The following is a 14628-nucleotide window of genomic DNA, read 5'->3' on the forward strand; positions in this document are numbered from 1 at the left end:
TCACAATATAGTGGTTATATGTGTGTATATTTATACAGTAAAGTACAAATAACCTTGTACACCACTAGAATCTCTCTGATAATCCTTGTATTAAGTAATGTGAATTTGATAAAACTTCTCAACTCACAGTTTTATCTTCTTTCTGCTCTGGTTCTGTTGATCCCTTTTCAGCAATTCTTCTCCTGTAAGCAGAGACAGAAGTTACCAAGCTCATCATGGCTTTAAGATGGAAGAAGGTTGTTTACTGCAATTAAAGACTTATGCAGCCTCTTGAAAATTAGTGTTTTAAGAAGTACTTCCAAAACACCTTCAAAGGCAAAGCCCTCCTGCCAAAGCAACTGTGCAATTTGAAGTCTGTATGCCTGCCCCTACTGCTGCACAAAGGCTCACACAGAAGTACTGGATTACACTCAAATAAAAATGGCTATTCATGAAACACGATCATGCTTCCCAAAGCAACCACGAGCTGCTGTCTATCTGATCCTCAGCCAGCTGCAAGCAGGCACCCCAAATCCCACCTGTGTGATAACTAAGCAGCTGGAGCAGGGCAGGAACAGCTCCTCACCTCCTGGCCAGCAGGGCGCTCATTTCTTCCATCAACCCACTGCCTCCCAAGGGAAGGGGTCCATTTCCACGGCCACCGTCTGTTTTGGATGAAGCAGAGCCTCCTCCTCCTCCACTCGAACTGGAGGAGTCTTCACCCTGCAGAGTGCACAAGAGGACAGCAGATGTGCCAACAGAATGAGAGCTGACTCCATGAAACCAGCGAAGTTCACGTGCAAGAAAGACACAACTGGGTAAAGAACGGGATGGGCTGGCAGCACATCCTGCGATGCTTTTTTCTTAATGAATTCAGCCTACCCCAAATGTCTTGGTACTGCAATTAACCTTGAACAAAGGTTAGAAGCAGGGACAGGAATCGGAAAGAGAAACCAGAGTTATATTTACCCGTGAGACTTTCCTAAGTTTGGCTCCAGCAAGTGCAGCTGCCAGTCCAGTTAGAGGGCGATTATCCTCGGACACGAATCCCGCTGAAAAGCCGGAGGCTGGGAGCGGGGGAGCAGGTGGGGGCAGGGGAACGGGAGGAACTTGGCTGGGCAGCGGAGGAGGCGGCGGTGGCGGCGGAGGAGGCCCCGAAGGTGGGAGTGGAGGAGCTGGTGGAGGGCCAGGAGGAGGTGGGGCTGCTACTGAAGACTGAGCTGGGCCAGGGGGCAGGGGAGGTGGAGGAGGAGGTGCAGGTGGTCCTTGGACAGCACCTAGTGTCAGAGAGAAAACAAACAGAAGGCATTAAGGATTTAGAAAACAAAGGTCTTACTTCCATTGAAATGGTGGTTCTTTTGCTCAGTGTATGAGACATTAAAAGTAGTAAGATACTGGGCAAGAAAACACTGAATTTCAGCAGGAGAGAAGCACTCTTATTCAATGTACTAAAAATGTTACACAGTATGCTGTGAGAGATCAGACAGCTCCAGAGATATTTACAAGAAACCCCTCCAGTCAGGTTCTGTGCTGCAACCAAGAACGACTTTACACCAGGAAACAGACAGAGAGTCAAGTCAGGCATGAGCATCGTAGCAAGAGGAACAACAGGGTGTGCTCACATGGTGCTGAACAGTATCTCATTGTTCTGACAAGCACTAATGCATCACCCAAACATCTGAACCCCTGAATTGTTCGAGTGCCAATGCTAATTTCTGAGCTGTATGTAAATCTTTCCTTTAAAATAATTCCAGCAATCAACTTTTATCATTTAATACAAACACTAATTAGTGAGTTAGAAGACTGACATATTTCAAGCTGATGGGAAGAAGCTCTTCTATTTTTTATCTATCATTCTTTTACTCCTTTAAATTCACATTGTTAGCCAAATACAAAGTGTACTTTGAAAAAAGAATATTCTGATGATCACTATTATTATTATTATTGGAAGCGTTCAAGAAATTTTGACTTAGACAACAGCTCCACACCTCCACAGATCCTACCTCTGTCTCACCCAAAGTGCCATAAGGCAGGAAAAATGCTGCACAACTACCTTAATCTCTAAAGGCAGGAATTTCACATATGAGTCTTCCTGGTTTCCTACTCTGCTAATCAGAAATTTAAAAGCCTGTTAAACCCCGTTGGCATCACTCACTGTCCAAGTACACACTTTTATTCCATACTAGAAGTGAGGCCATTCACTCTATTTCCACTCCATCCCGAAGCAGCTCAGACCTTCATTTCAGACAGGAGGTATAAACAGGCTCCATTCTGCACGGCTCGTACAGGCTGCTCATCCCCCAGGAGCCCCTCTGCCCAAACCCTCAGAGCTACTGCAGAGCTCTGTACAAAGACCTACATCTATTAAATCAGCCTAAATCTGTTAAAGCAATATAAAAGCAGGATTCAGGTTAACAAAAACATGTGTTACCATGTAAAACACATTTCTATCATACTGGTGGAGCGCTCATTAAGGCTGTCATCTGCTTAATCACACTTTTTGTCCAAAGTTGTCTTCACTACACTGGTAAGATACTGCAGAAAGACCTGTCTCTATCTAAATGCACACATATACATGTATGTGCACACCGCCACGTATCAAAATACAACCACTGGCCAGAAAGAAATGCTGTAGGCGTCACACACTACTTCCTGAATTTGAATTATTCCTCACTGAAGCTCATTTACATGTCCAAAGCCACACATAAGCTCTTCTATGTTGGCTGCCATTAGGAAACTAATGATCCTGCCTGGTAACACCACTTTCCAAATAAACCAACAGCACAGGGTTTACCAAGGAAGAATTTGACAAAGGCTGTTCTCAACAGGTGAGCTCTTACGAAATTAGAATTTTACTCATGACAGGCCACAGAACATCGGCTCCTAGGCACGGAGCTCTTCCATTTCCCTTACCCCAGTTTTCCAAAGGGTGCTTGGCTGTGGCATTAGGATCGCTGCAGCTTTGGAAGCACCGTGTTAATTCCTGGGGCAGGAGGGGGCTCTGACACGCACGGGCACCGCCCTGCTTAGCGCATTAGTAGCAATAACAGAAAGCCTTACCCTGCTGGGTCGGAGGTTCAACCGGCTGAGAGGCTGCCTGCAAGACTGGCTCAGAAGCAGAGGAGTCTCCCAGCACAGAGTTTAGAGAGTTCTCAACAGAGGCAGGGGTAGCTGCAGAGGGAGAAGGGAGAACACTAGGCTTGGATGAGGGAGTCGAGGCATTCGGGGAGTTGGGAGAAGGAGAAGCTTGAGGTCCAGAGAGTGACAGAGGCGGAAAGGAAGGCAGCGGGGGGGGAGGAGGTGGCGGAGGCGGCGTTGGACCTGAGGTAGAAGGTGAAGGAACCGGATAAGCCAGGTTTTCAGGAAGCCCGTTAGGAGCCGTGGGAGACGTGGACATTTGGGTCACCGGATTGGAGGCCGACACTGGGAGGACAGGTCTCGGGCCAGTGGCTTTGCCTGGTGGGCTGCTTATCATGACCGGAGGAGACGGGGGCAGGGGGGCGAAACTGGGCGCGGACCAGGCCGCGGGTTTGTTGCTGGGAGGCAAAGTCGCCGCGGCAGTGACGGGAGAAGGGGGCCGAGAACTTTTGTTCAGCGGACGAGGAACCGTAGCGTAATGGGGGAGAACGGGGTGGAAAGCTGAGCCTAAGGATGTAGCAAAACGCGATGCAGAGTGCCTTAGAGGCGGTGTAGGGGGAGTGGAAGTCGGTGGCGCAGAAGTCACTACAGCGTACTCCGGTGTGGCCTCTGCCATTGGTGCTGAGACTGCTTTTGCATATGATGGAGGAGGTGCTGAAGGAGGCTGGCAACTGGAGTATTCAGGAAGTGGAGTGCTATACGGGGAGTTGTCGAAAGATGGAGCTGGACAGAAGATGGAAAGCAGCAGCAAAGGCAGGATAAAAAAAGGAGAAAGAGAAAAAGGGAGCTAATGAAGCAACAAAACCAGCATTCAAACAAAATGTAAAAATGTAGACTACAGTTAGTACCAGAGGATTAGGCACAAGTGAAAATACTGTTAGGGAAGTTTTACATATTATCAACAGCTGCTCTTAAATTTTACCAACTCTTTTTGTGCCAACATTTGAATTTACAACTACATTCTAGAGAAAATTTTCTCAAATTCCATCTGTGAGATGGATTGGATACAGGGTTGAGCTATCAGTCTTTTACCAGCTTTTATCTTCTTGTTTGGTTGCATACTGCAAGCAAATGTAGTGATCTTAACATTTGTTTCAACTCCACTAATAAAACTCTTATCATAGGCAGCAAGTGTCATCTCTCTATTCCCCAGAAAAAGTTCCATAGCAAATATTGAAAGTACTGTGAGTAAAACTACCAATAAAATCCTCTGCTCTAAAATGACTTACACAGTATTCCTCGACTTTCACCATGAGCTGACTTATGTAAATTGAGTTTGAGACTGAAGAACAACCAAGCACTTGACTAATGCTCCATTATATTACCAAAATGAGAAAGCTTTCAGTTATCACTGGATACATTTCCACAGGCAGTGCATTATCTTATCTACAAGTACATAAGACACACATTTCACTGAAATGTTACTACAATGATAGATTAAGCAAGACTTCAGACTGAAAAGCGTTTCTCACACTATTACTTTGCCTTATATAGGAACATACCTTCTGTGTTAACACACTCAACCTGACACCTTTTAGGGGTTTTTATCCAGCTTACGTAATGACAATACATTTGTTGAATAGAGCAAACAATGATAAGGTATTTAGAAAGTTTAACTCATCACACTCTAACCAATGTTGGAGGTGCCCAAAATGATTCAAGTTCTTCCACGCAATCAGAGAGTGTGGCAACGGAGTGAGCAAATAGTGCAAAAAATTTATTTCAGAAGTAATGGAAAATTATGACAGGAAAGTCAAAGCTCTTGGACTTCTTGCCATAAAAAAAAGGGAAGGAATTCCAGCAAAACAAAGCCTGAAATACTGACTGTTGCTACACAGCTGTACTCACTGCCATTTGCTGGTTCTCTCACACTCCATCACCCAAACACATAGAGAGCAGTCTGGTGATAGAACACGCTCGGGTTTTGAAATTCTTACCAGCATTTGAAATTCTTCTCTCTCTTTCCCATTCCAACTGTTCCCTTTCCAACTGTTCTTGCCGTTCTCTTTCTTGCCTCTCCCGTTCAAGCCGCTCGAGTCTCTCCCGGTCCTGCCTCTCCTTCTCTTGTCTCTCCCTTTCTAGGCGCTCTTGCCGTTCCCGCTCTTGCCGCTCTCTCTCCAGTTGCTCCTGCTCTAGGCGCTCTCTTTCCAGTCTTTCCCTTTCTAGCCTCTCTCTCTCCAGCCTCTCCCGTTCCATTCGTTCACGATCCAGCCTCTCCCGTTCCAGCTCCTTCTGCCTCTGTTGCTCTTGCAACTGTCTACAATCGTGAGAAAAGGAAAGAGACTGAGCTGCAAAGCGAAAACCAAAAATATCAAGCAACTGTTAAAAGGACAAGGAGATAAACTGATCAACAATCTTGGCAATAGTGAGAACAAAAGCACAGCATTTGTACCTACGTGGAAGTCTTAATGCTAACATGCCATTTTTCTGAGCTGGATAATAGTTTTATTATGTTTACAGTAAAAAAGAATCACATATCCGATTTCCTCTTAACTAATAGAACATTCTGAGAGACAGCCTTCAACAGGTAAGAATAGAAAGCTGATGCTGCTAATTTACTAACTGATACAATCTTCTCAGTTTGGGATATGGAGTTACATTTGTTCTTTGTATGGTATTTTATACTCAAAGCAGTGAACAGAAGTACAGTGAAATCGCAGTAACACAGATACTCATTAAAAAAACCCACGCCCTAATAAATGATGGGTTTTGGACTAACTAGTCAGGTAGAATTTATCCAAATTTTACAGCAGCATTAAAATGCACACATGTCCATCCCCACTTGCATAGTAACACACACAGCTGAACTGGCAACAAACGAGAACACTTTTTCCTGAAGGCACAGGAAAACTGGACAGGGTAAAAAAAAATCCAGGGTGCAGCAGCCAAGGAAACACTGCAGGGAGCTGGCAGCATTTCCAGCTCATGGGAGTCTTTGCAAAGCAAAGCAGAGAGGGGGAAGACATGGAGAGGAGGAAAACGAGTATAAGCCAGGCAGTGGAAATATCCTAAGGGTACGAAGAAACCTTGCAAAATTCTCTGCCAATGCCACTGGCTTGGCTGAAAGGACTTTCCTGAAAAAAAACAGTGGGAAAAGCTACCCCACCACCTTTCTGATCCTTTCTTCTCAACTGGTTTTATATTTTCTTTAGGGTTTTTAGGGCCTTTTTTAAAATATATCTTCCTAGTTGGTTAAAATACAGCACTTTGATTTTCAAAGCTTTTTCATCTCTTGGGGATAAGTCACTGCTAAAACAAAAATTAGGCACATCTTCCTCCCAGCTGTGGCCAGTATGTTGCTGTCAGTACACAACACTGAAAATGTTGCTAGTTGTTGTTCTTTATTTGAATTCTTGAATTCTTTGATTCAAAAAAAAACAACCTCTTAACAATTAGAAAGAAAATCTTGTCTATAAAGTACAGAGCCATTTTTTCTGCCATGTTTCAGACAAACTGCGACAGCTTCTCAACAAACATAAAGCACAGACAGCTCTTAACTACAGAGAGGAGACCTGAATTTTGACATCTCAAGCTACCAGATGTGTGTTTTCTATACTATGCCACTGGGCAATTTAATTTGGACAGTCATTGGCAATACTATGCTGTATATGTAGAGTCACAAGGACTGGATTCTGAAAAGGAAGGAGACTTCAGCTATTTCACTCCTTTTCATGCCCAGAAAATGCCAGCATAACTGCAAAATCCAGCCCATGAACTATTGTTATTGAAGTCCCTTTGATTTTCAGACCAATGTTTTTCCTTTACAAACAAACAAAAAAATTATAAATATTGAAATTTCATAATTTCTATAACGAAATAAGTTCCAGTTATGCACAACAAAAGGATTTTTTTCACTACTTAACTCATTACTCATCAGGAAAAAAAATCAGTTCTGCTCCTTTACCATTTCTTCCCTCAGCCATATAAGAAAGCTGTAAGAGCAGTCACATGAAACCAGAGCTGCAGCTCAGCTTGTTAAACGACTGATTTTTAGCCTCTGAAGCCCACTAAAAAGTCTGTTGATTGACCCATACATATTTGGAACCAGCACAGGATTTCTATAAATGTTAAGACAATATAATAGAAACCACATAAATTTAAGCTCCAAGAGGTATTAAAAATATTTTTGACATTACATTTTTGCTTGTTCTGTACAAGACTAATTTGACTATGTGCTCTTTTTTTCCCCTCAGATAAAACTTATTATTAAAGGAAAACAGGGTTTCCATCAAGGCTACCTTCAGCTTGGTCATGGTAAAATTCTTTTTTTTTTTTCTTTTTTTTTTCTTTTTGTAAAGGCAAGGTGGATGCACATGTTTGTATCTAAAAGGCTATTCAGAACAGAAGACAACACTGACAGACTCCAAAGCAGCTTTGTTTATTTTCATCATTCTTTTGCATTCGTTTGCCAGAAATGAGCATATTCTACCTAGAAATGTACACTCTGTTCATCCTAAACCTAAAATGTAGATATAGCATTTGGGATCATAAACATTTCACATTATATTTAGTTTATAATACTGGAAGGTATCAATTCCCTGGGTTTAACAAAACATCAAGCAACTGCCAGAAAATTTCTTTTGCTTAAGTTCTTCATTTCTTTACAGAAACAGAAGCTCAATATAGGTCACGCCTCACACAAGGGCAGCATTGCCAAGGCTGTTTTGCAATAAGCCATATCAAGAGCTCTGCCATTTCATATTTCCATAAGCAACCTGGAAAAGAAACAGCAAGGTGATCATCATAAAGCTCCTTAATAATATTTAGTTATTTAGGGTAGCAAGGATGATGGCTGATTATGAAGAATTACTGATGGATCTTCTAATTCCAACTAACTTGGGAATAAAACTGGCAAATAAAACTCAACTGAAGCGAAGCAGGGCAGAGAGAGGTAATGATCTGCTAAATTAATTTACAAAGTGCTGGACTTTGAGTTGCCTATGGACTCAGGAGTGAGATATTAGGGTTACAACGGGCAGTTCTACAACAACATCCATTCATTGATGTGCCCTGTTCAAAACCAGATGCTAGACATCAAGAAAGGATTACAGAGCAGTACAGAAATAGCACCATCCTATCCTGCCTCACAATCCCTGCATCCCTGCTCCCACCTCAAAACAGGGAGAACAGCAGAACCAAAAAGATTCAAAGAGTAGCAACATTGAGATCAAACATACCCAACACCTTCCATTTAAAAATAATTTCCAAAGCTGGAATTCTGTATTCTGGTAAGGACAACTGGAGCTCTAGGAAATCTTGAGTGATGAGGACACCCCGTCACAAGAGCTGGGAGGAAAGATGCAATGCAGCTAATGAGAGCAAAGCTCAAAAGAAAAGAGCACCTCTGCACATCAGGCAGATGAGCTATGGAACTCCTTGCCAGAGTGATTCAAAGAAAGAGCAGGAAAAAAACCCAACAACCACCATGGGAAATCATTTAGAAAACAGCAAATGCATGATGCACAAGAAGCTGCTGAAGCAAGAGGATGGGAAAGCAGCAGAGGGATGGATTCCAGGTGTTCGGCCAGGCCCAGAAGCGTTTGTGTCATAACAAAATGCATCTAAGAGTTTAAACTTAGTCTGAAGCAAAAATGATTTCAGTTGGCAATGAACTCTATCAAATTATATTGGTTAAGAAAGATCTAGATGAAAGATAGTGAGATAACCACTTTTGCTCACAAAGGACCTGAATAACAAAGTACTCGTTATTTAGTAAATATTGAGTGATGCAGTATTTAACTTTCTTTTTTTTTTTTTTTTTTGGTAAGAGAATCCCCATTTTCCATTTCTTCAGAAAATAGACAAAAAAAAAAAAACAGAATTTTTTGCCCAGAACAAAGTTAAGCACTTTGCTTACAATACAAATGCTCTACCAAGAGAGGGCAGCAAAATACCTTGCAAGCATATCTCACACATATGAGATTAAATACACCATTGTTGAGAATAATTTCTCATTATATGTCACTGAAGTATCCCTTTGTCAACAAAGAACAAAAAGAAGCCAAAACCAAGAAGCAAACAACAACAAAAAACCCCACACCTCACAACTCACTACATTTCTACTGTCATTTAAACAATTTTAATAAACCTTTTGAATAGCGAACCAAAAGGTGCACAGGTCAGACAATCAGTATGCCAGTAATGCAATCAAATTGCTTTAACACAACTTAATAAGCAAGGAAGAGTTCCATAAACTACACACTAGATCTTAGCAAGTGTTACAGTTGTAGCTAAAAAAAGATTAAAATCACATTTGATTATTAAAAAACCCCTGCATTAAATCCCTCTGGTTTTGTTTAGCTAGCATTAGATAGCATAATTTCATTTTAAAATTTTGTCAGAGCTCAAAATTATATTAGACAAAAGCATGAGTAGATTAAGGAGAGTCATCACACATCAATTAAAGTACATCTGAATGTCAAGACTGGTAGTTCAAGAACCCTGGGAAAGCAATGCCTGAAAATCCTTCAGTCTTAGAAAGCACATCTGGCCACCAGGACAACTTTTGAGAAAGCTAAAAAGGCACTCAAAATGCTCTAGAAACCTGTCTCACAGTGAAATGCTCATTATGCAAAGACAATGTGATTATTTTAACTATTAGAAGTGTGACTTATTAAATCTAAGAGCTAATTTACACTAAATAGCTGAGCCTGATGTAAAACTGTAAATGTCAGTCACACACAAGGTACTGTTACTCATGTTTAGATTCAGAGTCAACTTCAGAACCTCAGAATAGCTGCTCTCTTTATCACAGGGACTATTCATGACACTTTCTTTGTGGATTTTAATTAGCTTCGTGTAAAACGTATTTGGGAAACTTCACTTTGGAGTGTTTTGGGGGAGGCTCTTGTTTTTGGTTTTTTTTGTGGTGCTGTTTTTAAATTAGCTTACTTTAATACTGCATCAGCTTTTAAAATTATTTTCCCTCTTGCCCTTATACTTTTGTCCAGTTAAGGAGATACTGGGATATATCGTCTGAGGATAAAGAAAGAATCATATTTACAATACTAACTCGTGACTTAATATGAGCATTAATCCTGCAGTTCTTTGGGCAGCCAAGCAGCAGGAGCATGACTACATTCTTGAAATAACACATGGAGAAAAAAAAATGCAACGAGCACAATTAAGCACACACTGTTGCACCCCTGCTGAAAAAAATTCCCTCACATTCTGTGATGGTGAAAGTGTTTAGAATTTCTCCTACACGACAACTGCAAAACAGAATTGCAGTTAATTTACTTACCCAGGTACACACAAAGCCTTCCTGGCTTGCTCTTGATCATAAAAGAAGGAATAACAATTAAGAAGTCCTGCTGTCCCAGCTCCTGTTATTATATGAAATGAGCCAACACCACATGCACACTGAGATCACTTTCCATTTAGCAAGGAACACCATTCAGAACCCAGTGTGTGTGATGGGTAAGTAGGAAGCTATCTCAAATGAAGGCTATCCATTATTTTTTGATCAGTATGGGGAGGGGGGAAGGGAACTGGTGGGTTTTTAAACTTCTGTTCCTGAAGGTGAATGACCTGTAAGATGCTCTGATCCTTTTGCTGAAGACCTCAACATAGTCAATCAAAAGAATGGAGTCCTCAGTTAATTCTCTTAAAATATGGCCATTACCATACAAGTTGAAGAGAAGACAAAGATCTCAAATAGATTAAGAAACTTCAGTGTTTACTGGTAAAACAACATTCTGTTTCAGAGCAGATGTAATAGCCAGAGGGAAACTGTTCTTTTCTGGGACACTTCTAATATCTAAGCCTTCGCATCTTTGTCACCTGCAACAGAATTACTGTATTTGTGGAAAGACTCCTTCCACCAGAGCAAGGATGCCTTGAAACATGAAGAAACTCCCATTAGATCAAAACTCAGAGCTTCTGTCACAAGGATAGCAAGAGAAAAAACCTATGAGTAATGCATCCAGAGCTGAAACAGTTTGCAAAAGCAAAGAGCTGCCTGCTCTGGCAGGTCACCTTGCTTCCTCAAGTGGAAGTTGTGCTGTACATTCACATAAATCTTCAACGTTCTAACACTAGCTTGCTTTGCTCTTGGCTGTGAGATCAAGCCATTACATTTTTTCCTAAAAAGATGATAGGAAACTGCACTGAGCAGCCCATATATCAACCTGAATAACAGAGTTCAGCCACGAACCTGGAAGGCTTCTTGTTACAAAGCCAGATACATTAAAAACAGAGGTATTTCCATGAACAGTACAAAAGCATCTTTGTACCACATCCAAATTCAGCAGGCGCTGAGCTGACAGACATTCCAAGATGAACAGAAACTTGTTTGAAGTATTTAATTTTAAAACTCACTGTAGAAAACAAAGATCCAAGACAAAGCCCGCAGAAAACAAAGTATCTTGAGGAACAGACCTGACTGAAGTAATTGCTGCATTGAATGAAGAAGTCAGCTGCAAGCAGATAATACACAATATTTGACAGCTGTTAGTTGTCATTTATGAACACACCAATTTCATATTTCATTCTTTATTGACAGAAAAACTGTGTGCCAAAGCAGGGCATCAAATCACTCAGAAAGATCAATACGAATACTATCCCTGTTTTGCCTGCTTAAAGATACAAAAACAAGGCAAATGGGGGAGAAAAAATTATCACTAATGTGTATTGAAGGAAGACACCAAAAACCATCACCTGAGTCATTAAAAAACAACATGGACTTAAAAAACAGAATCGAGGGGAGATTTTCTGTGTCCCACATGGTGTTTCCTCACTTCTTTTGAAAAATAGTTTCTTGCTTGAGCTGTTATTTTTTCTAAAACGACAAGATGTGGCAGAAGAGAGACACAGGGATGACACCCAGAAGGCAGCCTGAAGGTTGCCAGACTATTGCTGGCTTCAAATATTGCAGTAATATTCTGCACTTGTTCTGAAAGTTACCATTAAGCATAAGAAACCAAATGTGGTTCTAAGAAAGTACTCAACAGCGTATGCATCTATCTGTGCTTCACTTGGGGTTTTTTAAGTTTCAAACCCAAGAAATCTAGGACTAACTCTGCTATGCTAAAGCTCTAAAAGTAAACGGATCTCATCAGCTACAATTAAAGCTGGGCTCATCAATCCAAACCAACTGAGTTGTTCCTCTTGGAGTCTCAGCGTGCCCGGCTTTCAGGACTGCGCCGAGCTCCTCCAACCCTGCCTCCAACTGCGGAGCAACAAACAAGACAGCAATGTTTGGAGTTTTATTCTCAAAGGCTGTTAGCCCCAGCATGTGGGCACAGATAGCATTATCTAATCCAACAGTCACTACTTACTAGAATACATCTCACATGATGGTTCTCCTCCTCCCACCACTGAGTCACTGCAACAAGCAGAGCAGCTGGCTGCAGACAGGCTACACAATGTCTGCCTGAGCCACAGGCTCCAGCACCAGATGCAGGCTGACCTCAGCTCCATCTGAAGCACGTTGTCCTCTACACAAGAGCAGTCACCTTGTGATCACCAGGAACTGCATGTGCTCTCTGGACATCAACAGAAGTAGATACAGACATGGCCAACCTACTTTATCCCTGTTGAAACTATTAAGAAAAAAAAAAGTGCTTTGACACGTTATTTTGAACATAGCTCCTAGCTTGATTTTTAATAGTTTAATCCTCTGATCATCTTCTGCACAAGTTCAGGGAAGTGTGTCTGTTATGGCCCTTCAAATTTGCAGGAACTTATTTGAGTGATCAAAATGCAGTATCAGCATTAAACTTGCTCTTCCATCTTTAATATTAAATATTTATTCACCACTCCAAAATTCAGCATTTACCACAGAGCTCACTCTCCTGTATGGTCACGCAAACCTACTGAATACATATCTCAGTGCCTACCCATTATGTACCATGGAATGAACACACACCACCCCTCCAATTTTATAATTCATGTACAAAGAGAAAATACGTCCACGTCTTGGAAATTTGCAATCTGTATTGACATCAAACACAGGCAGCCTCCACAGAGACTGAAAATCTTCATAAATAAAAAGTACAAGGATGCACCAATAACATAAGCTCAGCAGAAGTGATCAATATTTAACCTCCTTTGCATCTTCCTAAGCAATCTCAGCTGCATAAACTTCACATTATCTAAACTAAACTCCTGCTCTGAAACTCTTATCAAGTCAGCTTTATTTCCTGTCAAGTGCTTGACAGTCAGGACAGCTTCTACCTGAGCATAACGCACACGGTGTCAGAGAAACCCAGACAAGACTTAGGTTGGTCCAATGAGCAAGAACCAGGGACTCAGAAGGTCTGCCCAGTCTGACTGTTAAAGGCCAGAGGTTTGTGAAGTGAGCTTATGAACATGCTCTGGAACTGGTAATTCCTGCCACTCTGAACAGTGCTGTGGACCTTTGGTTCTTTAAGCAGCAGTGAGAGGTAAGAATGTTTCAAATTATGGGGTTTGTTTGTTTGTTTGTTTTTGGTTTTTTTTTTTAATTTGTATCAAACACTTTACAGAATGCAAAATGATAAAGGCATGTGATTGACTACATGTATCATGATTTTGAAACACTGCACAAATCCAGGTTCTTACAGCTATTTCCAAAGCTCAGGCAGCTTTCTCTTGATCAGTCACCATTGCCTGTAAGACTGCCAATGTCCATTTGATTTTCCCTGTAAACTAATGTGGTCTACAAGTTGGTGGTTTTCCTCTTTAAAAACAGGACACCTACTACAAAATCTCATTCTATTCTGGTCATCAAAATCTGCAATATCATCCAACTCTTCCTGTTCTCTTTCATTCCCACATATCTCAACTCACATCAGGAACAAGGACGTGCTTTGTTCAGCAAAACACCAAAACAAATTCAATTGTTACAGAGCCCATTGGTGCACTGATGCCTGTTTTTGTGCTCCTCACATTTCCACAGCAATCCTCCTCTCTTCCACATTAACTAGGAAATTCCATCTTCGTATCTGTCAAATGCTTTACCAAAGCCCAGGAACAGCCTTTCCGCTTTTCCAAAGAAAATATGTCTGGGTCCAGTTTACTGTCCTATGTTTTACCTGTTACTAAAGTCAAATTAACAGGCTTTCATTTCCTTGATCAAAAGGGATTTAAGGTTTAAGAAGAAGCTTTTATGTTATAAGCTAAAAATGCATTAGCTGGAAGTAATAAGAACTAGGTTTTATCAGTCAAGCAAAAATTAGTAGCCAGCAACCACGATAAAGGCAAGAAGAGACAACTAGAAACCTCAACTGTACTAGATAGAGGGATTCTAATAGACCAAGGGATCTATTAATGCTCTTGCATCAAACCTCATTAAGCCTAATTTTCCTCATCTCCATCTTTTCAATATAATATCTCAGACTAACAGAACATGAACTTCCCTGTCAGAAGCCAGATCACAGAAAGACACCTGTACTGATGGAATTTTAGAAAAAAGAAGAATTTCAGCAGTTGAAAAACCTACTTTCATTGGTGACTCCCTAGGAGTAGTGTATTCAGGTGACTACAACTGGAATACAATTTCATCAAAGGGAACCACAATAACCAAAAATC

General features: G+C 41.2%; 1 protein-coding gene across 4 annotated transcripts in view; it reads right to left on the reverse strand.

Annotated features, from left to right (window-relative positions):
• ENAH (ENAH actin regulator) overlaps positions 1 to 14628 on the reverse strand; it is an 89765-nt gene that overhangs the window by 13269 nt on the left and 61868 nt on the right. For 2 of the 4 annotated variants that reach the window (XM_063391122.1, XM_063391121.1), the window contains exons 5-9: positions 5055 to 5374; positions 3040 to 3150; positions 949 to 1256; positions 566 to 702; positions 128 to 182 (exon numbers count right to left, since the gene is read on the reverse strand). In XM_063391122.1, coding sequence (XP_063247192.1) covers positions 128 to 182; positions 566 to 702; positions 949 to 1256; positions 3040 to 3150; positions 5055 to 5374 — 931 coding nt within the window. The remainder of the gene's footprint in view (positions 1 to 127; positions 183 to 565; positions 703 to 948; positions 1257 to 3039; positions 3151 to 5054; positions 5375 to 14628) is intronic. The other 2 variants (XM_063391124.1, XM_063391123.1) reach the window with 1 other exon arrangement.

This window comes from Prinia subflava, chromosome 2 (assembly GCF_021018805.1).
Source record: "Prinia subflava isolate CZ2003 ecotype Zambia chromosome 2, Cam_Psub_1.2, whole genome shotgun sequence".
Classification (NCBI taxonomy): Eukaryota; Metazoa; Chordata; class Aves; order Passeriformes; family Cisticolidae; genus Prinia; species Prinia subflava.